The sequence below is a fragment of the Arvicola amphibius genome, chromosome 8 (genome assembly GCF_903992535.2).
Source record: "Arvicola amphibius chromosome 8, mArvAmp1.2, whole genome shotgun sequence".
Lineage (NCBI taxonomy): Eukaryota > Metazoa > Chordata > Mammalia > Rodentia > Cricetidae > Arvicola > Arvicola amphibius.
The window spans coordinates 3,009,063-3,035,677 of record NC_052054.1 but is presented as its reverse complement, the minus strand read 5'-3'; the positions used below and the strand labels follow the sequence as shown (position 1 = coordinate 3,035,677).

General features: G+C 47.7%; 1 protein-coding gene across 1 annotated transcript in view; it reads left to right on the top strand.

Moving 5' to 3' along the window:
- Positions 1-219: 219 nt before the first annotated feature.
- Positions 220-26,615, top strand: part of Kif25 (kinesin family member 25) — a 36,018-nt gene continuing 9,622 nt past the window's right edge. Inside the window, exons 1-8 of the mRNA XM_042055518.1 lie at positions 220-501; positions 992-1,130; positions 2,851-3,014; positions 7,260-7,348; positions 9,211-9,247; positions 20,734-20,801; positions 21,989-22,063; positions 26,301-26,450. Of these exons, the coding sequence (XP_041911452.1) occupies positions 220-501; positions 992-1,130; positions 2,851-3,014; positions 7,260-7,348; positions 9,211-9,247; positions 20,734-20,801; positions 21,989-22,063; positions 26,301-26,450 (1,004 nt within the window). The remainder of the gene's footprint in view (positions 502-991; positions 1,131-2,850; positions 3,015-7,259; positions 7,349-9,210; positions 9,248-20,733; positions 20,802-21,988; positions 22,064-26,300; positions 26,451-26,615) is intronic.

Genomic DNA, 26,615 nt, shown 5'->3' with positions numbered 1-26,615 from the left:
ATTCAGCTTAGCTTTGCCATTTTTATTTCTGTTTATGAAACAAACTCCACTATTCCTAACTAAAGAGAAAAACCATATGGTTAAGCTCACATAGCATGTTATCATGTATCATTGAGAGTGACCACTAAACCACACCACATCGTTTCATCTGTTCATTGTCAAATCATCACGCTGAAAGTCCTTGGGATCACAGCTGGGGTTGGACGGGGAATGTGTGACATGACGCACAGGATATTAGCTGCATTGTTCTCAGAGTTCCCTGAAAACTCGGATGCAGGCTGTTCCTGGAACTCTACCATGCACATAGATACGGCAGTTGCTTCCTACTGGCCTGAGTTCATGGTAATGAAACCTCCAGAAGTTGGTCTGGACAGCTCATCAGAGCTTTGTTCTTGCTTCACACAGCCCCAGTGCTCCACCAAAATGATCAGGTTGTTAAATGGGTCAGATGTCCATGATGGCACAGCGAGCTGTATTACAGAGACTGGGCATGTAACTTGGGTTTGTATTTCCTAAGAACCTTAGTAATATGGGATATATGGAATCATGAGCTGCTCTCGAAGTGCTATATTGAGTTAAAATTGTTGGAGGGAGCTGGGCAGTGGTGGCACACGCCTTTAATCCCAGTACTTGGGAGGCAGAGGCAGGCAGATCTTTGTGAGTTCAAGGCCAGCCTGGTCTACAAAGAGAGTTCCAGGACAACCTGGGCTGTTACACAGAGAAACACTGTCTCAAAACAAAACAAACAAATGAAAATAACAAAAACAAACAAAACATAAAAGAACTTCTGAAGGGAATTGTGAACACTCACCCTGCATATTTGTCGAAGAACCACTGCCTTACATGCCCCTACTTCATAGCAGGTCACTTCAGGACGGCTGGCTATAGGCCACTTCCGTACCCTGTGGGCTTTTATGATCAGTTGTACAGTTAGGCTGTAGTGGCTGATAATAGCATGATCAGTTGTGCTAACTGTGCTTTGATTACACAGAAGCTTCAACAAGATGTCAAGGAGTTTCGGAATTCATTCCTGGTGCTCATACAAAACTATCAGGAAGAGTACCAGAGCTGCCTTTCTGACGTCACAGCTGTTGTGCAGAGGGCAGAGCTGAGCAGCGAGGCTCTTCGAGGTGAGAGCATGGCCAAGTACACACTGTGAGACCCCTGTGAACAGTGACCAGCCTGGGACCCCAGCCCCATCTCTTTTTACTCCTAGCCTATGCTAAGTGATGGCAAGGACAAACACTGTGCCACTCACACCATGATGAGATGCCCTCCCTCCCGTGTTTGACGATCTGCCTGCCTTCCCTGTAGCTCACCTCTTCCCCTCCGACACCCACATAGCATGTTCTCAGCTGTGATGTTCAGGGCCATGTGTCAGATTTCCTCCAACCTAGGAAGTGAAGAGTTCTCTTCTGCCAGTTCAGTTGTCATATCCAGAAGTCCCACTTGTCTCCCTCCAGCCGCACTGCATGTACAAGAGCCCCGTTTATTCTCCAGTGCCATGCAGTCCACACCTGTGGCAAGTCCGAAGCTGACCATCATGCTGTTATTTCAAGAGGTGCATCAAAACATACATCTGCTTACTGCTTTGTGGTTAGGCTAGCATCTTAGCTTAGATAGCGATTGCCCTGGGATTTCATGGTAGTCTCCAAAGTACAGTTCATTTTATTTCAGAATCCTCCTGGCAGTTCCTGAGGCCTTGTAGGTATGCATATGTATGTGTGCATACATATGTGTGAATGGTATGTTTGTATACATGTGCACATGTATGTGGTAAATGTGTATACATTACATGTATATGTGTGGTCTATAGTGTATTCATATGTGTGGTTGTATGTATGATGTGATATGTGTACATATGCTCATGAATGGTGTGTGTGCTGTGCATGATGAATACATGTAGAGTGTCTGGTCTGTGTACATTGGTAGTATGTGTAGTGTGTGTATAGTACACATGTGTATGGTCTTCACTTGCATGCTGCATGGGAAGAGTCAATCATCCTTCCCAGGAGGAGCAGGAGTGAATCATGACAAACTAAAGGGAAGAATGGAATGTAGAGCAACTGGCTTCTCCCTAGGAAATGCTGATATGCGTGTGTGATGATTTTATGGTCATCGATCACTACCCACAGGAGCGCTGTGCATGCTGTACCTGGGAAATGCAGCCAGGAGGGCATCCCGGGCTGTTGTTCCTCCTGTTGCCAGGGGTGGGGGAGTCTCAGAAGGTCCTAGTCAACTAAGACAGCATGTACCCTTCACCAACATCCCTTGCTCAAGCAGCCCCACTCCATAACTCTGACAGGAAAGCAGGCAGAGCAGTTCATGTTGTAGGTCGAGGAAGATGAGAGGCCAGCTGTGAGCCAAGCTGAAGAGCGTCTGTGTAGATTGCTCAGGGTAGGGTTTCTCACCTCTGCTGTGTCGGAGACAGGCACGGGGAGTCTGTGTGAAGCAGTGTGGGTCTTCCTGTAAAAGATGGGGTCATCCTGATAGGACAGAGAAAATGTTGGGTCTCAAGATGTATAGTAAGAGCCAGAAGTCAGCCCAACTTCTGCCACGTGTCCTTGTCCCACACAGAGGAGGTAACCTCATGGAAACTTTTATAACTTGAGCAAGCTCAAGCCGGGGACATGTCAGCCCTCAGTGGGTGGTCATTAGACCAAGACTCCTTGAGAATCACTAGTTACCATGAGCATTGAGCACCCAGAACCTCAGTTGGAGAACCCACTGTGGCCCACAGCCTGTACCCCCCACACCAACCTCCTTATGATTTAAACTTTTCTTGGCTAGGAGACAACAGAGTCTCCTCCTGAGAACCAGACTGTAACCTGGGGTGACCTGTCCCTGCAGCTTCTCAGTCAGAGGCTACACACCTACAGCAGTGCTTGCAGGAACTGGAGTCACGCTACCACTTGGAGCAGCAGAGGAGGAGAGCCCTCCATAACAGCCTGGTGGTGAGTGCCTGCATTGCCAGCACAGTGGTTCAGCAACTCAGAATATGCCCAAGGATGAGCGTGAGGCCTCACCTGAGTGACAGCTGACCAAAATTGCTAGAATCCCATAGGAATGCCTGGGGGCAGGAGCCACAGCCCAAGAGAGGGCAGAGGAAGTGAGAGTAAGCCAGAAATTGTCAGTTAGGATCAAGCATCCTCTCCACGAAGAAGCCACTGGCCACTCTGCTGAGCCAAGAAGCAGTGATGGAGGGAAAGAGGTTCGCCACAGTATTAGGGTTAAGAGCACCCACCCGTAGCTTTGGTCTCTGTCGGTAACATTGACAACACCTGAGACTGACAGTTAAGCTGATAAGGTGTGGGACTGGTGAGTAGGGGTAACTTTTTCGGGATATAAGAACCCCAGAATCTCATGGTCCTCGGGGTCTCACAAACAGCTTTGTCCCTCAAAGTCTTGCTCTGCCTCCCTCAACCACAGAGGAGGATGCAAGGATCTCTTGCCTTCCCAAGAGGCAGAAGACCTAAGGTCCCTTGGACCAGCAGTTCAAGCTCAGGCCTCCACACACTTAACACAAGCAGCTAAGGTCTGTAGTTCATCTGGCCAACTTCTCAAAGGTGTGACTTCCATGGTGTGTTTTGCTTAGTGTCTCTGAACCCCGGTTACTAATTTCCCAAAGCCTATGACGCAGCTCCCCTGGACTTCCGCAGTCCTTGAGAACCATCTGCTTGCCTGTTTCAGTGCTTAGAACACTGACTGGCCTTAGAGGATAGTTTCCGGGTACTTGTGGAACAAGCATTGGCTAAAGCATTTTAAGGAATTTTCTCTTTTTTAAAATCACTTTTTTAATTGAAAATTTCTTTTCCTGTATCATATTTCTGATCATGTTTTCCCCTTTCCCAAACCCTCCCAGGTCCTCCCTACCCCAATTTTATGTTCTCTTTCTTTCTCTTAGAAAGAAAAGCAGACTAAAACAACAACAAAAATGTAGGCAGAGACTGCAAATTCGTTTTCCGGCTGCTCAGACCCAAACAATCACACAGAAACTCTATTAACTACAACACTGTTCAGCCAATGACTGAGGCATATTTCTAGCTAACTCTTACATCTTAAATTAACCAATTTCTATTAGTCTGTTTATCACCAATGAGGCTGTGGCCTACCAGTAAGGTTCTGGTCGGTGGCTGGCATCTTTCTGCTTCAGCAGCCACATGGCATCTCTATGGCTCTGCCTACTTTCTCTCTCTCTCTCTCTCTCTCTCTCTCTCTCTCTCTATATATATATATATATATATATATATATATATCTATATCTGTTCAGATTTCTCGCCTGGCTTTATCTACTAAGCCATTGGCTGAAACAGTTTCTTTAATAATCAATGGTAATAAAACATATTCATAGCATACAGAGGGAAATCCCACATCAAAAAAACAAGTGTGTGTGCACATGCACACACACACACACACACACACACACACACACATTTTGATCTTCACAGCACTGCTGGTTCTTAAAGGAAAAGTCCCCTGTTGTAGGAGGCCATTTGTTTGTTCCTGGCTGCCCAGACTCAAAATAACCACTCAGAAACTATATTATTTAAATCACTGCTTGGCCAATCACTTAAGCGTATTGCTAGCTAGCTCTTATGTCTTTGGTTAACCCCTTTCTATTTTATATTTTACCACAAGGCTCATGGCCTACTGGCAAGGTTCCAGCTGGCAGCTTGTGTTTTTCTCCTCTGGTGTCTCCATGGTGTCTCTTGACTCCACCTTCTTTCTCCCTGTTTGGTTTAATCTTAAGAAAAGCCGCTCCACCGATGCAAATAACTCCAATTAAACCATATTAGGCCAAATTTAAATGCCCATGTTTAATAAATGTAGCACTCTCTGGTGGACTGAGACAGCATGGCAGGGAGAGAAGCCCACACAAACCCTGGAGACCACGTAGTCCTCTTTCCAGCGCGAGCATAAATAGCTGGTGGGCGTGCTCCTGACCCTCCCTGGGAAGGGGTCAGCACTTGACAGGCTAGGAGTTGGAGTCCAGACCAAAGTAACTCCCAGGCCAGAGGCTGGGATGATGCTTCCAATCATTCATCTCAGACTCCATGGATATAGGGGTGTTAGAGGGCTGGGGTCTCACTTTCAATCAAATACTCCCAGCATTCAGTTTAGTTTTCTCCACCTAGCTCTCCTCTGCCCTATCACAGGCCAAGGCAGTTTCTTTATTCATTAATCAATAAAAGCAACACATATCCAAAGGATTTCCCACACCATCCCCCTCCCCGGAGAATCCAACAAGAGCTCATGAAAACAAGGCATTCCCACTTCTCTTCAGGTCCTAAAGACCTGGGCAGATGTGCAGAGCCTACTTGCAAGCATTTGGAGGCAGTACTGTATGCCATACAGACAGACAGGTCCAGATGTGCTGACCAGCTGGCTGAAGTATACCACCCACTGATCTCCTCAGTACCCAGCCAGAAAGCTCGCGAGAGAAGAGAGAAGGAGCCTGGCCGTGTGCGGAGGGCTCTCCGCAGTGTTCACGAATATCCTCTAGGCTCTGCCATGGCTTTGTGTATCCTCATTTTCCTGATGCCTTTGTTATGAGAAGGCAAACTTCCCATAGCTGAGGATGATAGAAAATTGGAAAGGGTGAGACAGTGTTGATGGGCTGAGCCAGACAGATGGGTGACAGATGCAGAAGAGCATAGGGTCCCCACAGCAACGATGCACCCTGTTGATGGGCTGAGCCTGTGATGGGCTGAGCCTGTGATGGGCTGAGCCTGCTTTAGATACAGGAAGCCAGACAGATGGGTGACAGATGCAGAAGAGCATAGGGTCCCCACAGCAACGATGCACCCTGAGTCCACACAGGTTCTCATAGTGAGGTCATGTTTGAGTAACTATTGTAATCAGACTTTCTTTGTATTGCCAGATCCCAAATAATGGCACAGAGACTTCTTATTAATTATAAAAGCATGGTCTTAGCTTAGGTTTGTTTACAACTACCGGTTAAGACTTAAGTTAACCATTTATGTTCATTTACTCTCTGCCGTGCGGCTCTTTATCCTTCCTTCATTCCGTATGTCTGACTCCCTCTGTGTCTCACTGGCAAAATCCCCAGTGCCTCAGATTCTTCCCAAATTCCTCTCTCCCTGGGAGTTCCACCTAGTCTCTCCTGCCCAGCTATTGGCCATTCAGCTCTTTATTAAACCAATCAGAAGGCGCCTTAGGCTGAGATACATCTTCACAGTGTACCAAAAGATTTTCCCACAAGCTATGGATATCATGAGGCCACTTTGATGACTTCCAGACAAATGTAGGTATTTCTGCTTTAGTTGTAGCACCTTGACTGCTGGAGTCCTCTGCCCAAATGTTGACCGTCCCTTCCTCCCTACCCCCTTTCTGGGGTGATATGAGGTAGTACTTATGCTCCGCAACTATACGGGTTTGCTGGGTCCCACCTCCTTTCCCTGGTCTCAGTTGCCTACACCCTAATCCTACCCTGTTGAAGCATTCCAGGGCTGCTTTCCTGTGTGAGCCTTTCCTACCAGAGTTATTGGTGTGCTAATGGTCCTCGCATTTTCCTGAGTGTTTTTCTGTGGGGTGGAGGTGGGGGGGGAGTGGAACCAAGGCTATCTGAAGGGCATCCAGTCATTTGGTTACACGATGCCTGGTTACCAGGTATGTTGGGTCTGACTGTCTCCAGCAATGAGGGTTGGAGATGGCAAGCAGGGGAGGGCTCCAAGGGCTGTGCTAACTGGAGGCCTGCTGGGTTAGGAACCGCAGTGGTTCCATCGGAAGAAAGAAACCAACCAGACTCTGCGGGCTCCAGGCACCTCGGGACGGCAGTGGGACTGAACTGAGTGAATGGCTAGAAAGCGGTGATGTCATGGCTGAGCGCAGGATGCTTTGGGTATTTTGTAGAAGACGGATGGAAGGCTTCAAGGCAATCCCCCAGGTGTCAAGACCCCACCAGGGTCTGGGGCACAGGTGCAGCCTGGCGGCCTACCTTTATCTGCGCCCTCTGACCTGGAGGAGGCTGTGTGCTGTGAGCACAGGTCACTTCATTTTATTCTCTTCTAGGTGGTAAATCATCAGGGTACAAACCACAAGCCAAATTCTTGAAATTCCTCATAAAATGCCCTTGATACCAAGAAATGGATTTTTGTTGCTCCTTAAGGAACAATCTGTTAAGGTTGAATTAAAAAACCCTGAGTTGCACTGAGCTGGCAACCCTGTGGGAAACTTCAGAGGCCAGCGCCTGCTGCAGAGCCAGCCTCTGTGTTGCTGAGAATTCTTTGTTGTTGTAGGAGCTGACAGGAAACATCCGAGTCCACTGTCGCATTCGTCCCTTTGTGTCAGTTGATGAGGAGCTGGTTGGTTCAACTTCACAGAACTGGTAATAGACTTTCACTTTCTGTCTGTGCATAGCTTAGGTCAGGGCTATCCCAACCCAAGGGAAGAGAAAGGCTTAGGATAGTGGCAGGAATTGCATGCCCCTGTGCTCCCAGCCCTGTGCTTTGAGTAGCTCCTGACACCTAGGTGAAGCTGTCTTTTGGGATGGCCCTCCTTGTTGATGATGCAGGGCAGACCCAGAGAGAGCAGCTTTCATTGTGGCCAGAATATCTATCTGCATTAGTTTATCCATTGGGCTGTCTCTGTCCTGTCCAGTAGCAGGGTCCCGCCCCATCTAGCCTCCCGTTCAGGTTGCACCAAAGGGGACATCCCTTCATCCTTCCTTCCAGAGACTGCTCTCATCAAGATTAAGGAATGTCAAGTTGTGATAGTTGATACTTTTGACTTACAGGAGGTCTTGGTGGCGATAGTGTAAAACTAAATGAGTACTTGCTAACTAAGCTCAGCAGGACATGCCCCGTGTCCCATATCCCCTTCTCCTAAGAAGCTTCCTTGCTGACGTGTCTGCTCCTATCCTCTCACTTCTTTGTCCCCTATCCCTGGGCGATGCTGGTCTCCTTGGGTCTGCAGTGGGCACCGACTCCCTGGCCTGCTCCATGCATTGGATCCTGTTGTCCCATCCCATAACAGTTTTGCTCTTCTGAGAGGCCTCGCTGAGCCTTTTCTGTGTCTATTACACACTCCTAGTGTGACACATGCCATGTGTGTTGCACGTGTACACGTTTGTATAGGTGCATGCACAGAGGCTGCAGCAGCGTTCTGGGTATCCTCTTCTGTCATTCTTCATCTTGTTCTTTTGAGGTAGCATTTCTCCTTGAGCTTGGAGCTTGACTTTTCATCTTGGTTGGCTCCCAGCAAGCCTCATGCACCCTCCTATTTTATCTCTAATGTGTTATAGATATGCAAGACCTGAACTGTCTTGTATGGGCACTAGGATTCAAACACACATCTTGAAGCAATATGGCCAAGACCCAAATACTGTCTCTGTGTTTAGTGGTATCAGAGATATTTTCTTTCCAAATCTTCCATTCTGCTAGCCATGGAGCAAAAGATGCTTTCACAACACTAGCCACGGCCGTTTGTCCAAAGCTGTGACTGGAGAAGAGCAATGTCCTGTGAGACTTAGCTCTGAAGAGCAGTGAGCTCTCCTGAAGGCACCTTTCACATCCTGCTCACAGGCTTGCTTCTGTCCAGCTGTCCAGCTGTGCCCATCTGTAGGGTGTAGCAGTCACCCCCGCCCAATCCTTGGTCTAAATGAGTGTAAACTGAGGCAATCAGAAGTGCTTTCTCAGTCACCCCACTGCATCCCACACTCCAGACGAAATGTGGAATAGTTCAGATGCAGACGCAGACGTTTCCAGTATGGCTGGGTCACTAGGCTGTTCCTTTCCCTCCTAGGTCAGAACCTCCACTGATGCTCTGGTTGCTTATTCTCCTTCAATTTTTGTTTTGAAACATACTTTTTGAAATAAAGTAGCTTTTTCAGTTTCCTGGTTCTTGTAGGCATTGGAGCTCCTGTAGGCACACAGTCTGACATGGCTTTCCTTATCATTCCTGTCCTAAAACTGGTACGTGGCCGGTGGGTGGGGCGTCAGCTATTGCGTGGATCATAGCCCATAGCTGACCCACCCTCGGAACACACACAGGAGATGGAGATATGAAAGGAAAGGTGGGATGTGTGGCAGAGGTTCGGGAACCGAGCGAGCATCAGGGGAGAGCACCCAGAGTCCAGGCAAGCATTGTGGAAACAGAGCAGCAGACATAAGATAGCCAGTACGTAGAGTTTGGTGTCAGGAAGAAGTGGCCTACAATGGCGCTCTGATAACCGCTGTCTTGTCTCTGCAGCCCCACCCTAGGAGAAGCGGTCCACGCTGTTGATGATGTAAGTAGTTCCTAGTGAGTGACATCAGAGATGCTGTCATTGCCGCGTCACATCCGGGTGTCCTGGGCCCCCTACACTGGGAAGCACTCGGATAGAAGGGGCATGCGTTGGTTTCATTCTTTGTACCATGCTCACCAGTGTTGGCCTTGTGGTTCAAAAGACCAAGAAAGCAAGGGCTAAGATTTCAGTCACGAGAAAGCATGAAAGCAGCGAAGTGAATATGGACCTTACAATTCTGAATTTGAAGTGGGCATGACTCTTTCTTCTCCATCTCTTCAGATATCTTGGTTTATCTATAGAGCCCAATACTCAACTATGGCTGGACATGTATCGTGCTCATGGGGTGGGGAAGTCCTAGGTGACTGTACTGGGCCCCTTGTATCCATGATAAAGGAGGTTTCACAGATGATAACCATGACTCAGCATGCAGAATGCACTGCGAGAGATGCTGGGCTGAAAACAGATCTCAGGGCGGGACGAAAGCCAACTGAAATGTAAGATATGCTAAAGTGTCTGAGCTCCTTTACACCAGAACCTAGAGACTCCGTGCATTCTGAGAAGTGTGGAGGGAAAGAGTTCCCCATCTGTGGTCCCCTTCCCGTGAGAAGTAGATTTCAGTAGAAATAAGCAGCTTTTGAGGGGAAGTTTGTCCTTATGGGTGATCCCATCTAAGAACAAAAGATGAAATTGGAACATCACCAGTAGCCATTTGGGCCCTCCCTTTAGTCCTCTGTGGATGTTGCCGGCCTCGGGGCTGACAGAGTCTTCGTGGAGGTATAGTAGCATGCACGGAACTGGAGATGGGATGATCTCATGTCCTTATGACAGGCCATGAGTCCACATGCTACCAAAGTACCTGTATCCAGCTGTATCTCCAGACCAGCAAGCTGAAGATTAAACAACAGTGAAGGATGCCTCACTAGAAAATGAATATTATTGTCCTAACAAATAAATATGCATTATAAAAAAGATAGAGTAGAGGAGGGAGAGGCTATAACATATGACTCCGGTTACACAGTGGTTTCCATGAGTGTAGATGAAACAGCGGGGCTGTGTCCCGCCACCCGGCTAGCTTTACCCAAAATAATTACATGGAAACTGTATTCTTTTAAACACTGCCTGGCCCATTAGTTTCAGCCTCCTATTGGTTGATTCTCACATCTTGCTTTAACCCATAATTAGTAATCTGTGTAGCACCACAAGGTGGTCGCTTACCAGGAGAGATCTTAACTTGCGTCTGTCTTGGAGAGGAGAAGCATGGCGACTGTCCCAGAGAGGAGAAGCAGGGCAATTGCCTGAGGCATCTGCCTCACTCCCAGCATCCTGTTCTGTCTACTTCACCTACCTATGTTCTAAACTATCAGGCCAAGCAGTTTCTTTATTAATTAACCAATGAAATCATTAGATAGATAGAAGACATACCTACATCACATGTGGCTTTCTCAGACACAGTTGTGAAGGCTATTGGGGACATCTGGGGACTTAGAAAAACATAAATGATCTCCTAGGCCATGAGTCAATAATATGATATGAGGGCTGGAGAGATGGCTCAGTGGTTAAGAGTATTGCCTGCTCTTCCAAAGGTCCTGAGTTCAATTCCCAGCAACCACATGGTGACTCACAACCATCTGTAATGAGGTCTGGTGCCCTCTCTGGCCTGCAGGCATACACACAGATAGAATACTATATACATAATGAATAAATAAATACTAAAAAATAATATGATATGGTATGGTATGGTATGATATTATCATAAATAAAAGCTGCTTACCCAAGTCTGACCTCCCTTCAGTGAGAAAACCACCCTTATGTGGGACATCCATCTCCAAATTTGAAAGAGAGATCAGGGACTTCCATCTCTAAATTTTATGAGGAAAGAAAGGTCAGCTGTCCTTATGCCTTCTGTTCTCAAGTGCCTTTAATGAGAAGTCACCCTTCTGTGTCAAAGTGGCATGCTTGGGATGGCAAGTTCTGTAACTGTCATGGTTTGAATATGAACATCCCCCAAAGGGCCTTGTGCTGGAAGCTTGGTCCCAGAATGGTGTATTGGGAATGGGTAGAGTCTTTAAGAGTCAGGGCCTAGAACAGGGGAGATGGCTAAGTGGGTAAGAGCACTTGTTAGGTAAGCATGAACCCTTAGCACCAGCCAGGTGTGAGTGTGTGTGCTGTAATCTCAGCATGGGGGGCAGCGGTACACAAGCATATTCTCGTAGCCTGTGCTTCTGTGAGAGACCCTGTCTCAAGATAGTAAGGAAGAGAGATGAACCAAGGTACCTAATCTTCATTTGGTCTCTTCATGCTTACACACTCATGTGACACACACACATACCCCCCACACACAAAAAGATGGTGCTTACTGCAAGGTGATTAGGTCACTTCTAGAGGGCACCTGTGTAGCAAGAACTGGTTGTTATAAAAAGGGACAAACTGTTCCCGGATACCTGTCCCTTCTCATCCTGCCGTGAGATCTCTCAGGCACACACGCCAACTATGATGTGATGTAGAACTATGACAAAGGTTAAGCCGCCAAGGTCACCTCATCCTTGAACAACAACGCTGATCCAAACAAAGTTCTTGGTGCCTTACCCAGCTTCAGTTATTTGGTCCTAGCAACAGGAAGTGGGCGAGCTCAGCCACTCTTCAAGAGCACTTACCTCACAAGGTATGATGAGTAAGATGTTGATTGTGTTTTAAGAGTCCTTGACCTTTGAGGAAGCACGTGGTAGCTTTACAAGTAGATTGAGATGGTTTTTGTTTTCAGTTTAGACTGTGCTAAAAAAAAAAGAGAAGCAGGTGTGTGCAAGAATACAAGATTGAGTGGGCTAAGTGTTTAACGCAGGGTCTTGGTACTAACACAGTCAGTTCTGTATCAGTGTACACGTTAGAAAGTCTAAAAATCAAGTTATATTGGGTCGGGCTGGTTTTATATTTTGCTCTAACTTATTGCAGGTATCACAAAATAAATTTAGAAAGCTACTGACTGTTAATACTGGCAGGTTTGGGTCTAACTTGAGATCTCAGGACATATGGGCATAGTGTGACTAGTCTTCTAGGTCGTGAGAATTGGTGTGGCTACTCTTTCAGTCATGACGGTTAATGCAGCCACTCTCCCAAGTCATAGGAGCTAGTGTGGCCATTCTCTCGAGTCACATGGGTCAGTGTAGCCGTTCTCTCAGGTCATTAGAGTTAGTCTGACCATTCTCTCAGGTTACAAGAGTCAGTGTGGCCACTCAGGCAGCATGAGTCTGTCTACTCTGTGTTGGTGGTTAGCCTGCATGTGTGTGTACATGGTGTGCATGTATGCAGTGCCTGCAAAGGTCAGGAGAGGGTTGGATACCCTAGAACTGGAGTTGCAGATGCCTGGGAGATGCCTTGTGGGTGCTAAGAGCCAAGCCCAGGTCCAGTGCAAGGGCAGCCAGTGTTTCTAGCCACTGAGCCATCTCTCCAGTTCCTGCTCTGAAGGCTGTTGGTTACAGTCTGCTCCAAAAGTTGTTTCATAGGGATCAGTCTTAAGATGGTGCATCATAGATCTCAGCAACACTGGAAATACTTTTAATCAGTGATTTGATGGCCTTTTATTTTTTGTTTTTACAAAGGATAAAGTATGATAATAATTGTTTCAAAAATTAACAGAGCCTCTGGAAATAAACGCTTTTAAGGTCTTTAAAATTCTTTTCTTTAAAGCCATCTTTATTACATTTATTCGTTTTGTATGTGACATATGCAGATGTCACTGGACAGCTTGCAGGACTTGCTTCTCTCCTCCCAGCTTGACACGGGTTCCAGGGATAGATCTCAGATTGTCAGTTTGACAGCTCCTTTAACCTCTAATCCCTCTCACCATCCCCCAAAGTATATTTTGTTCTGTCTCACACACCTTGTATTGCCTCAAGCACCAGCATTGCTAAGGCAAGCAAAAGGAGACTTATAAAAAAAGACTTCAAGACCTGGGGTTTAAAGACATTCCACAGCTGATTGTCACGGTATACATCATTAATCCCACCACTTGGAAGACAGAGGCAGGTAGATCTCTGAGTTCCACATCAGCCTGGACCACATGGTGAGTTCCATGACAACTGGAATTACATAGTGACACTGTGTCTCAAAAAAGAAACAAACAAAAACAAGCAACAAGTCCCCCCTCTTGCAAAGACATCCCATTCTCAAGTTGCTAGCCTTTTCTCTCATTCCTTAGGTGAGCTCTCAGAGTACCAGTAGTTAAACAGGACCCACTCTAGCCTTTCTAGGCTGCAGCCTTCTGGTCAACCCTCATGAATTACCCACTGAGAAAACACATCCTTGGGCAGGTTTCTGCCAGCTGGTGGGGAAATCAGATTGTGTTGCTTCTTTATTCTACCGTCCCTTAGCAGACCTCCCAGGGCCCTGCCCAAATTCCACTCATCACGTTCAGAGGTCTTAGTGTTTTCAAGTCTTACTCAACAAAGTAAGATATTTCCTTTGATTGTAGCATTTTGGGTTGTGTTTAAGACATATCAGCAGAATGCAAACTGTTTAATAAGTACGTCTGCATGTTAGGACTGCATGTAATCTTATCTGCTGAGTGAGTGAATGGTTGGTTCATGGCCTTGCATCTCTTGGCTTTCATGATATTTTTATTCCTGAAACCTGAAGAGTTTGAGTTTCTGTTGGCTCCTCCTGTGATCTCAGTGCCCAGCACCTCTCGACTTACCCTGTAAGTAAGAACAGATTCACATGGCTGCCCTTGTCCTGGAGAACCCTACAGCTTGCTTGTTTACACTTTTCATTTGATCCACCTCTTACTTGAAAGACTCAGGAGAACAGCTTGTTGGCTTTGCAACAAATACCGGTTGACTGCAGTGGAGGTTCTTCCTGCCATTGACTTGAATTTCTAAATTTCTGTGACACTTTAAATAAGCTGTTCTACATAGTTTTGGTCCCCATACCTGGTCCCCAGTTGATAATGCTATTTGGGTAGATTAAGGAAGTATGGCTTTTCTGGAAGAAAAATGTCATTGGGGGTGGGCTTTGAGGTTTCAAAGCCTTGCCCTAGTGTGGGAGAATTGTTTGTATTCTGTCAATTATATTTTAAATAAATACTGATTGGCCAGTAGCCAGGCAGGAAGTATAGGCAGAGAAACCAGACAGGAAGTAGAGTTGGGACAGTGAGAACAGGAGAATTCTGGGAAGCAGGAAGCCCGTTCCTCCAATCCTGTCCAGACACCAAAGAAGCAGGATGTAACCTACCCCACTGAGAAAAGTACTGAGCCATGTGGCTAACACAGATAAGAATAATAGGTTAATATACCTGACAAGAGTTAATAATAAGCCTGAGCTAATGGGCCAAGCAGTGTTTTAATGAATACAGTTTCTGTGTGGTTATTTCGGGGCTAAGCTAGCCAGACGGCTGGGGCGACAAGCAGGCTCTTATGTTACATTGCCCCATTCCCCTTTCACTGTCTCTGCTTCATACTTATGGTTCAAGGTGTGAGTCTTCAGCTTCCTGCTCCTTCCACCACACCTTGCAATCATGGACCCCAACCTTCTGGAGCTTAAGTGCCAGTAAACTCTGTTTTGTTCATGGTGTCTTATGGCAGTAATCTAAAAGTAAACAGAAGTTGATATGAAGGAGTGGACTATTGCTGCACCATCTGACTATGCTGGTGTTTTGTTTTGTTTTTTGACTATGGAAGACTTTGGGACTTTGAACTAGAAGAGATTGAATGCTGTGAGCAGAATTTAGTGGGTTGCCCTAATAGGAGCTTGGAAGACAGGAGTGCCAAGGGCCATGCAGACTGTGGAAGCCCAGGTCAAGGGGATTCAGAGGGGAACAATACTTTTAACAACTGCTAAAGACCTTTTTTATGATTTTTTTTGTAAAAATATAGCTTCCTTCTGTCCTTGTCCTAAGAACTTAACCTGAGGCTAAACTTAAAAGTAATGGATTAATTTATTTGGTGGTGGAGATTTCAAGAGATCCCAATATTGACTCTGTCATACGGTTATCAGTAATTACTCTTAATAAGTCTTCAATGAAAAACAGCAAATGGGGTGGAAATACAAAACATACAGTGCATAGAGAAAAAGGCAAGTTTGATATTATAGCCAGTACTTATGTTAAAAGAGAGCCTAAAATTGTTAAGGAGATTAGCACCATTAATAAGAGGCCATATTTCCTCAAGGCAAGAGCCCATCTAATGTGAGAAAGGGAACTTAAGGCATGTTCTGTCCCTGGAAGGTAACTGCAATATACAGCAGCTGCTAATGTGGTCCGTGGGTCCCAGGGCTTTTCCAGGCATTGCCCTGTGTATCCATCATTCAGTAGAAGAACAGCACAGCAAAGGACTGCTGTGTGGGCCGAGACGGTTGAGAATGTGGTAGAGAAGGTGTGCCACTGTTCATCTCTACGGAGATAGTGGGTGGGCAACCTGAATTTACCTGGCCAGTGACTATCACCGTGACTCCCAGACCATGTCTGTTCTCCAGCAGGCTGTCCTTTGGCCTTCAGCATCAGCTGTTGTACATGTGTTCCCAAAGTCGATCAATGACATAGCAGAAGGTAGACTTGAGAGATGTCCTGTTCCTAATCTGAGAAAGAGAATGGGCCTGAGGGAGCAGTCCACAGTACAGAGGGAGGTATACAGGGAGGAAGCTCAGAGAAGGTGACTCAAACCTGGCAAGCTGGGACAGCAAAAGAACCTGTGGGCCAGTTAGCAGCAGTAAGGGGAGCTCGAAGAGGAAGAGGAGGCTTGTTTCCATTGTTTGCACACCTTGTTTCAGAGTTCATGGGACACAGAAACTCTGTTGTCCAGTGACTATGGTACTTGAGCACACACCCTAGAAACTAGGATTCCAGAAGGCTCTGTGTCTGGACAAGCTATCAATCCCCTACATATAATGGTCATCAGCCTGAACCTGACAACAAATGAGGGAAGGGCCTCCCCAAGGTGAGGTGACCCATCTCCTTCCCCCACCCCTTGCCTCTTCTAACCCCCCTACTCCTCCCATATTCTCAGGTCCTGGTCCCGATGTAACCTTTGTGCTAATATCATACTTGGGCCTGCCACTGCCCTGGGGCTCAAGGGCACTGGGAATGGAGCCCAGCTCTTCACCACATCTTAGGGTCTGTGTGTTGTTTAGGGCCTTATTTAGATGGAGGCTGCTCGTTCATTTCCCATCCACCCTGACCAGAATAATCACACAGAAACTATATTAATTACAATACTACTTGGCCAATAGCTTAGGCATATTCCTGGCTAACTCTTACATCTTAAAATCACCCATTTCTATTAATCTGTGTGTCACCACGAGGCTGTGGCCTACTGGTAAGGTTCTTGGCATCTTTCTTCTTCGGCAGCTGCGTGGTGTCTCCTTGACTCCGCCTACTCTCTCTCTGTTCAGATTTCCCACCTGACTTCACTGTGCTAAGTTATTGGCTGAAACAGCTTTCTTATTAACCAGTAGTAATAAAACACATTCACAGTATACAGGGGGACTCCCACATCAGCCTTACTTTAAGGTGATAGCTGTCATCTACTGGGGGCCTCTTGCTTTAGTTGTCAGTTCTTGCATGAATATCATCTCTCTACTTGTAGCTGCTCTTTAAAAGCCATCGGTTAGTTTTAGCTGCGCTTCTTGGGGGCTTTGCTTTCACACTGTGTAATTTTGCTAATGTCACCATAAACACAAACATATTCATTAGCATTAACATATTCACTAACATAAATAGCCATTCAGATGTCAGTACAGGACCCACACTGACCACACTCAAACTGCCTTTTCCTTGCTGTCTTGGGCAGTTAGCTTCTTGGCCAACGTTCTCAAGTGTCTCTGCCTCAGGAAGAAATGTAGTAATATGATTACATATCTACCTACATTCCTCGTGTCACGCAGGTATCTGCCCCCTACAGGGACTATCTAGATATTGCTTCCCCAACATGAATGGCAGGGCCTCTTCCTGCCTGTGGGGGCAGTCCCTGGTGTTCACTGTGAAGTTATCTCGAACCTGCTGTTCTGCCGGAGCATGGAGCATCCTGTTCTGTGAGATGACCGGGTCCCCTCCAGCTAAGAACTCTGGACTAAGCCCGAGAGAGGCTAGGGTGAGGGGCAGTGTGAGTGCTGACCATGCATTTGGATGGTTTCAGGCCAAACAGGGCTGAAGTTTACGCACCTCCCCTCACTGGACTCATACATGAGTGCCCTGAGTTTGGATTAAAACTTACTTTTTATCCCTGAGATTTCATGGCTTTTAAAGATATGCTAGGAACTGGATACAAATGAGAAAATAATCATAAAGGTCAGAGAATGGGCCTTATGTGTTTCTCTATATGCTTACCATGTGAGAATCCCTGAGCTCAATTCCCAGATCACAAAACATGCCTCAGAAATAGATGATAAGCAGTGTGTGTGTATGTATATCTGTGTGTGCACATGTATATATCTCTGTGTATGTACATGTGCATGTCTGTGTGTGCACTTATGCATGCATGTGTCTGTGTGTGTGCATGTGCATGCATGTGTCTGTATGTCTGTGCGTGTGTGCGTGCACACACACGTAAGTGCTTCCTTGCAAGTGAGTCCAGAGACTGTCATGGCCCAGTTGGGAAAAGGGCCGTGGTCAATCTGGTGACTCCCATCCAGATGAGCACTATACTGCAGGGGACCAGGGTGTGAACATTGGGACAAAAAACAAAAAAACAAAAACAAAACAAAACAAAATCCCTGTTTAATAGCCAAGAGAAGTCACTGGTTTATGTGAATAAGGGACATTTAGTTATGTGAAAGGGGAGATTTGGAGCACAGGCAGGCAAGAGCATTTAAACTGTCTTGCTAAAAATAGAACATTGTTCTTGGGATAGTTTCTGATGCTGCTATGCATGACATCCATTGTGGAATAGCGTTCTACATGGTTCTACATGGTCAAGAGCCTTCTGGGTACTGGGGAGCTTTCATGGAATTTTGTGTTCCAAACATAATATCCCTTGGGGTTTGGGACAGACATTGTAAACCTTAACATTTTCACTTTTTTTTTAGGGTTAAAGCTCAGGCACTTGAAGATAGCTGGGTATGTGTCATGCTGGGGCCTTGGAGTCACTTGTGGCTGACGGTAAAAATGTCCTGCCACAGTGAGGTAAAGGTCAGTGGAGGACAGTGAGAGCCTGCCAGGAAGCCATCAGCCTGATCTTAGAAAAAACACTATAGCCTTTGTTTCTTCTGGGTGTCTGCTGCTGTTGATGTTTCAGGGTTCTAGATGGGAAGAGAATTAAGAACCACCCAGGGATAGAGCACAGTATGTAGGGGCACAGCTGGTAAGGTAGCCATGGTTACCCAGCGTGTGGACCCTATGAGGAGAGGGGCTCCCAGAAATGGCACCCACTGTACACTATCTCCCTAATGGCACCACCGCCTAGATGTGCAAGTTTGCACGTGACTCCACAGGCCACTGTGGCATTTGATGGTCCTGTGCTAGGACAGACTGTCACCCCAGCTCTGCCTCTCCTGCACAGCCATTGCCCTGTGGACTGGCCCGCCCTGTCTGTGCTCCTGAATCTTGGCTGAAGTTGCTGCCTGACCTAGGGACTCAAAGCAAGGCCTCAGTAGCCTGGTAGGAAATGACTTTCCTTGTCACTCCTACAGGTACCTGCTACCTCCTTTAACTGGTGATGTGTGGAATGCCCAAGGTGCTGGTCTGAGGACAGGGGAGGGCCAGCCATGACCACACTGAACCAAGTCCAGGGACTCTGTAGGCCCAATCAAGGCTTCGTCTACTCTCAGATGAGTTGCCAAAGGCCGTTGTTTGACAGTACTTTTGTAACCCGCCACACCTACACGGCTGGGATGCCTGTGGTGTTGCCCTGATGGCAGAGATAGTTGAAGATGCACTGAGTGCCTGCTGATGTTGGTGTGTGTGTGTTTGTGTGTGTGTGTGTGTCTCATCAGGGAACCATCACGGTGAGCCTGCTGCTGTCACTATGTGTGTGTGGGTTGTTGGGGAGCCATCATGGTGTACCTGCTGATGTCACTATGTGTGTGGGGGTTGTTGGGGAGCCATCATGGTGTGCCTGCTGATGTCACTATGTGTGTGTGGGTTGTTGGGGAGCCATCATGGTGTGCCTGCTGATGTCACTGTGTGTGGGGGGTTGTTGGGGAGCCATCATGTTGTGCCTGCTGATGTCACTATGTGTGGGGTTGTTGGGGAGCCATCATAGTGTGCCTGCTGATGTTACTATGTGTGTGTGGGTTGTTGGGGAGCCATCATGGTGTGCCTGCTGATGTCACTATGTGTGGGGGTTGTTGGGGAGCCATCATGTTGTGCCTGCTGATGTCACTGTGTGTGGGGGTTGTTGGGGAGCCATCATGGTGCACCTGCTGATGTCACTATGTGTGGGGTTGTTGGGGAGCCATCATGGTGCACCTGCTGATGTTACTATGTGTATGGGGGTCGTCGGGGAAGCCATGACAGTGACTGGATGGAGAACAATGTACTCCTGAAGCCTCCATGGATCCTTTAGCTGTAGACAATAACAAACGACCATGTCTAGAGTGAAGAGCTGCTGGTCCTGTAGCTTGTAGCTCTGCTCCCAAAACAGGCATCACTTTTCACATGGATGTATACGTATATCTGCATACACACTATGAATTTTTTCTTTAAGAACTTTATTTGTGTGTGTCTATGTGTGTATACACAACTCTGCACAGTTTTCTTTCCACCTTTGCATGGGGCCCAGGGGTTGAGCTCAGAGCAGAAAGTCAGTCTGTGTGCCAGCCCTTCTCTCCTTGGAACCCATCCATCAGCTCCCTTTATACATTATTCTGGAAGCATCTCCCCTACCCGGTCTTACCCTCCAGGTGGAGAGTCAGATGTCTGCAGGTTGTCTCCCTGACTCTATTGTTTCTTTTTTCCCACTCCCCTGTTTATTTGTGAATTCATATTTGTGTTAGGGCTAGGAACAACCCAGGATTGTTTTTAGCTGGAGGAAGCTATTGCCTCTTTCTCCCCCTGGAATGCCTTGGCTTCTCTTCATAAGCTGTAAGTGAAACAAGACCTGAGGAAGCAAAGGCAGAAAGATTGTCCGAAGTTTGAGGCCAGCTTGGCCTTCATAGACCCTCTCTTAAGCTCCCTCCTTTCAAGAAGACCTAAAGTTGGTGTGGCTTAAGACTAGGCAGTTCACCTCTATTAGGTGTGATTATGTAATGTGACTGCCTGGCCCCACGGGGACCTGGGCCCAATCTGAGATGTCTGTACCCTCAGCAGGATGGGTTCTTGTGTCAGGGATCAGCAGACCCCATCTCTGAAGGGCCAGGAATCAAATGCCCTTTCCCGGGGGCCATCTGGCTGCTGTCTCTATTACCAGCATTGTTCCTGCACAGCCCCATCTGCATTCCAGGGAAAGCTGCCGACAGAGGCATGCAACGGCTGGAGTTGCCTTGGGCGGCACTCGCTAGCCTTGACCTGTCTGATTAACGGAGGCCTGCCTGAATCTGCTGCTCTGCTTTTCTTCTGTTAGGAAACAGTCCTGGTGAGGTGTGCGCTTCCTGGCCGCCCTCCTGCTGAGAAGACCTACACCTTTGAAAGGTGAGACCATCTCAAGGGGAAGTGCAGAGCTGGGTTCAGTGTCCAGATACACCAGCTCCATAGGGCTTAGGAAGATGTGGGCCTCATCTACAAGTTCCTGTGTCTGTGTTCACAGATGAGCCATATGGTAATGCTCCAGGTAAAAATCTCTCCCTTCCAATTTTGGTAACAAGTATTTTGTCAGGGTAACAGTGAATAGCCATGGGGTTCAGTGTCATGGCATCCCCTAGGCAAGACAGGACAGATGGGACCCAAGTGCCTAGGCTCTGCTTACTGCCCCACCCGGGCCTCTTCCTCCCCCATAGCTGGAGATACCCAGGTTCTCCCAGCCTGCCCCTCAGGACCAACCAGCAAGTGAGCAAGAGGATGGAGCCCCCAGTCAAGAAGCCCCTAGAGCCGGGCGGTGGTGGCGCAGGCCTTTAATCCCAGCACTCGGGAGGCAGAGGCAGGTGGATCTCTGAGTTCGAGGCCAGCCTGGTCTACAAGAGCTAGTTCCAGGACAGGCTCTAGAAACTACAGGGAAAGCCTGTCTCGGAAAAAAAAAAAAAAAAAAAAAAGAAGCCCCTAGAGCAGCGGTTCTCAACCTTCCTAACGTCGTGACCCTTTAATTCAGCTCCTCATGTTGTGGTGACCCCCGCCCCCGCCCCAATCATAAAATTATTTTTATTTTGCTACTGTTATAGACCGTAATGACTGTGTTTTTTTGATGACCTTAGGCAACCCCTGTGAAAAGGCCATTTTAAACCCCAGAGATCATGACTCACAGGTGGAGAACCTCTGCTCTAGAGGGGACAGGACCAACAGAGTTTCCACAGAGTGGCCATGGACCTTGTGGTCCTCCCAGTATAAAGGCCAGGGCACAGGATAGAAGAGTCCAAGCCACCAAAGATTGTCTGTTCCCAAGGGTCGGCCCTCCTTCCACACCCCTGCTCTCCCCACACGCTAATGTAATGTGAGCAGCTTGCCATTGCTCTCCTTTAACCCCTGCCATCTTGAGAAGCAGCAGACCCCAAGCTCTATAGACGGCAGGCTCTGTAGACGGCAGGCTCTGTAGACGACGGCAGGCTCTCATCTGACTCTTGTCTGACAGCGTTCCGTATGGGGAGCTGTAGGGCGTTCTCTCTCCCAGGGCTCTGTGTTTGCCTTGGTGCTCTGCCTCTTTAATGTGGTGCTCTCTTTACTCCCAGAGTGTATGGCCCAGCAGAACCTCAGGCAGCGGTGTTTGGAGATGTGCGCCCCCTCCTCATATCCCTTCTGGATGGGTGAGTTCAGATATTCCGAAGGCCAGGGCCACAGTGCATTTAAACATAAGGTCCCTCATTCTGGCCATAGGATGGCTGGAGCTTCAGGGGCTGGGAGAGTGGCAGGAGACCTGACGGTGCCCCAGCATGGCTCCGTGTCTGTCAGTGGAGACTCTGTCCTGGAGCAGAGCAAAGTGAGGACTGGCATCAGGTGAGCTCCTGGGTTCCGAGCTGGGCTGCAGCCGCCTTGCTCGCTGTCAGCCTGGAGGAGCAGCTTTCTTCACCATGTGAGGCTTTAGAGGCATCCAGCTTCGTCTTATCTTGTATTTACTAATTCAACTTGACATCTCACACAGGCATGTGCATGCATGCATGGGTACACATGCGCGCACACACACACACACACACACACTCACTGCATTCTGATCCATCTTGTGCCACACTGCCCCTTACCTTCCTCTTACCTCTGTTAGCATCTGCTTCCCTAAGTCTGTCTCGCGTTAATGTTGTTTTGTGTGTGACCCACTGAGTTTAACCGGGTCCATCTGTATAGCAGTAGGTTTGGAACTAGCCAATGGAGCTGGTGGACTTAGCATTGGGTCCACAGCTGAAGACAAAGACTCAGCCTACTCCCGAATCCACCAGTAACCAGTAGTTCATCAGAGAGGGTAGGACCCAGTGAGCCTCTCCCCGTGTCTGCTGCTGGCTAAAAGGTACAGTCTCATGTAAACCTGCTGTAGGTGACTGTAGTTGCTGTGACCACGTGATTGTAATGGATGCCATACTCAGAAGATAACAGCTCACAGCCCTGCCCCCATCTTCAAACTCTTCCATTCTTTTTGTCTTCTCTCCTAGGATGTCCCCTGATCCTTAGAGGGGTGGTATACATGTCCTGTTTAAGGCCACAACTGACTTTTCAATGGAAACTTTAAAAACCGAGAGGCATTGGAACAGTGAGAGACCACAGATGCCAACCCAGACTACTTGCTATGCCCTGCAAAACTGTCTGTCCTAATTGAAGGAGAAAGAAAAACACTCCACAACAAAAGAAGGTTAAAGGAATTTATGAACAGCAAGCCAACCCTACAGAGACTCCTGGAAGGAATGCCTAGTGCCAGACAGAAGGATAAGCACACCGACAAGTGGAAAACAAATGGCGTTTGCATAGTTGTTAGGCAAAGTAGGCCTAAGAAAACAAACACCACACAATGAAAGGGCAATAATTAATACACATCTTTTAATCATGGCCTTGAATGTTAACAACTTCAATTCCTCATCCAAAAAAAGCAAGCTAGCTTATTGAAAACAGGAGCTATTTCTGTGTTGATGTTGCCTCACCTTCAAGGACAGATAGCTCCTAGGGGTAAAAGGATGGAAAAGAGTATTCCAAGCAAACAGAACCAGGAAACAAGCAAGTGTTGCTATCTTTTTTTTTTCCTTTGGTTCTTCAATGAAGAATTTCTCTGTGTAGCCCTAGCTGTCCTGAAACTCCCTCTGTAAACCAGGCTGGCCTCTAACTCAGAGATCTGCCTGCCTCTGCCTCCCGAGTGCTGGGATTAAAGGCATGCACCATCACAATCTGGTTAAATCTTGTTATTCTAATACCTGACAATTTAGAAGCCAACACTCATCGGAAGACGTAAAGGTCACTATGTAATGTCCACTAAGAGAACATTACATAGTAAACATATGCACTAAGCTTGGATGTACCCAACTTGATACAAACACTTTAACAAACACTGTTAAGCATAGACCCACAGATTAACCCCAACTGTAGTGAGGGGCTGCGGGCAGGCCTGCTTTTCATCCTGCCCAGCTCCCGGCCACCGGCTAGCTTATACCCCGAAATAACAACACACAAACTGTATTCACTTAAACACTGCCTGGCCCATTAGTTTCAGCCTCTTATTAGCTAATTCTCACATATCTTGCTTTAACCCATATCTAATAATCTATGTAGCACCACGAGGTGGTGGCTTACAGGGAATATTCTAGCGTACGTCCATCTTGGGCTGGAGCTTCATCGCATATGACCCAGAGAGGAGAGGCATGGCGATTGTCTGAGGCATCTGACTAACTTCCCTCCTTCCCAGCATTCTGTTCTGTCTGCTCCACCTATCTAAATTCTACCCTATCAAAAAGCCAAGGCAGTTTCTTTATTAACCAATGAGAGTCCTCCATCACCCAACACAGAGACAGTCAATGACTTCAATAACTCACTCTTATCAGTGGACAGGGCATCCAGATCAGAAACAAAAAGGACATCACAGATGAAATGGGCCTGAGAGATATCTGCAGAACATTCCATTCAGTTCTTTTTAAATTCTTAACCACTTTAGAAGTGACTGAGAGCAACAGTGTCTGACTGGGAGCTGTTTTCTTTAAGAACCATGCTTCTAGTCTTGGAACACACAGCTAGCACAGCTACTGGGCACAGGCAGGCGTCAGAGCTGTGGGGCAGAGGCTGCACTGCAACTCTCCGAGCCAAGACCCGGAACCCGAAGGCATTCTGAGAAACTCTTTTGGTAGAGAAGTCTCTCTCAAACTTCCCGAAGAAGACTTTCCTAGCAAAGGAGAAGCTGCCATCACCACAGAGTTGCTTTTACCGGGGTGCTGTGTGGCCAGAGACCTGGCCATCTACAGAGGAATGTCCACTTTGGGACACCCACATCTTCTCCACTGCCACTTGTCCATGGGCCAATCCTCCCTCATCTGGGAAGCATTTCCTGCTTCAGATCTGTTTTTACGTCTGTCCAAAATAGGCCCTTCACCAGAAATGACAGGGAGTTCATCCTTTAACTAAGTGGAGTGGGCACTGCGGCTAGACCACCTACCAGACGTGCCTTCCATCTTAAACCCAGCCCAGGGCATCTTTTCAAATGCCGGGCTTCCTTCAGCTCCACATGTCCAGTGGCTTGGCCCCACCAGGAGCTTGCCTGCTGGTTGCAAAAAAGCAAAAGCCACCACACTTGGGACATTGCCTAGGGAGGTTTCAGGAAGGTGGTAGACGTGTGGAATGTGGGCCACACTGAGTCTTTGCAGCTCTAGATGGAAAGCACCTGGTGGCTGAGAGACCTGCTATGCCCTGTTCTCCTCGGGGTCCCCATCCCCAAAGAATGGAGTGATAAGCCTTGGAGGCTTCTGCTTTCTCTCCGGTGGCTGCAGATGTGACACAGAATGCTTTCATGAAAACTTGTTTAACTTGCTAGGCTAAACAGATATGTCCGAATTGGGATAACTGAGCCAGAATTTCTAAGGTGAGGAGTACATGGGTTGTTGAACATAACCAGGTGATTCCAAGAGGCCGTTGGTAACGTCTGCAGTACGCATTGGGCAGTAGGGTCAGGCTGCTTCCTTACAGCCAAGACATCCCAAAAACTTAAATGTAATTTTAAACCCACATGGTGGAAGGAGAGAACCAGCTCCTGCAAGGTGCCCCCTGACCTCCACACATGTGCTGTGACACACAGACCATGGAGTGACCTCTGACCTCCACACATGTGCTATGACACACAGACCATGGAGTGACCCCTGACCTCCACACGTGTGCTGTGACACACAGACCATGGAGTGACCCCTGACCTCCACACGTGTGCTGTGACACACAGACCATGGAGTGACCCCTGACCTCCACACGTGTGCTGTGACACACAGACCATGGAGTGACCCCTGACCTCCACACGTGTGCTGTGACACACAGACCATGGAGTGACCACTGACCTCCACACGTGTGCTGTGACACACAGACCATGGAGTGACCCCTGACCTCCACACGTGTGCTGTGACACACAGACCATGGAGCAGCCCCACCCCTGACAGTACACAAGCAAATAAATAAAATGAACGTAAAAAAGGGAAATACTTTAGAAGTGGCTGTTCTGAGTATAACTAAAGGTTCAGTGCTGGATTCAGTATGCACACCTTCCGAGGGAGCTGTGCAAGCTTTGCACATCAGTATGCACACCTTCCGAGGGAGCCATGCAAGCCTTGCACCAGTCAGGTCTAACAAGCCTGATTTAGGACCATGAATTTATATAAAGCCACCCTGCAACCACATTGGGAGTTAACAGGGTAGAAGCCACCGGCTGGCAGAGGGGCCAAGGGAAAGGCCCTCTGAGCCTGAGACAAGGGCCTGCTGAGGGTACGTTAGCTGATTAGCTTAATGAGAGCTTCTCCAAGGAGCACTGACGTTTGTGCCCAGGTAGAAACCCCCAGACTCCATTTATAGTCTGTGTACTAAATCAGTTTTGAATTTCAGGTATAATGTATGCATTATGGCGTACGGACAGACTGGAAGTGGGAAAAGCTACACCATGTTGGGGCCCCACTCTGAAGATGACTCTGCGCTGCCATCAGGTGCTCGTGAAGACTTGGGGGTCATCCCCAGAGCAGCTGAGGAACTCTTCAGGTATACCGTGTGGTGAGACCTCAGGAGGCTAGTGGGCACTGAGTCCTGAGAGAACATGCCGGGGCTGGAAGGTGGACAAAGCCAGTGGCTTGTCAGGGGCTGTTCGACCATCCCTAGCAGCAGACCCTCGCTTGTGGGTGTTCTTGACTCATAGTTCTCACTATG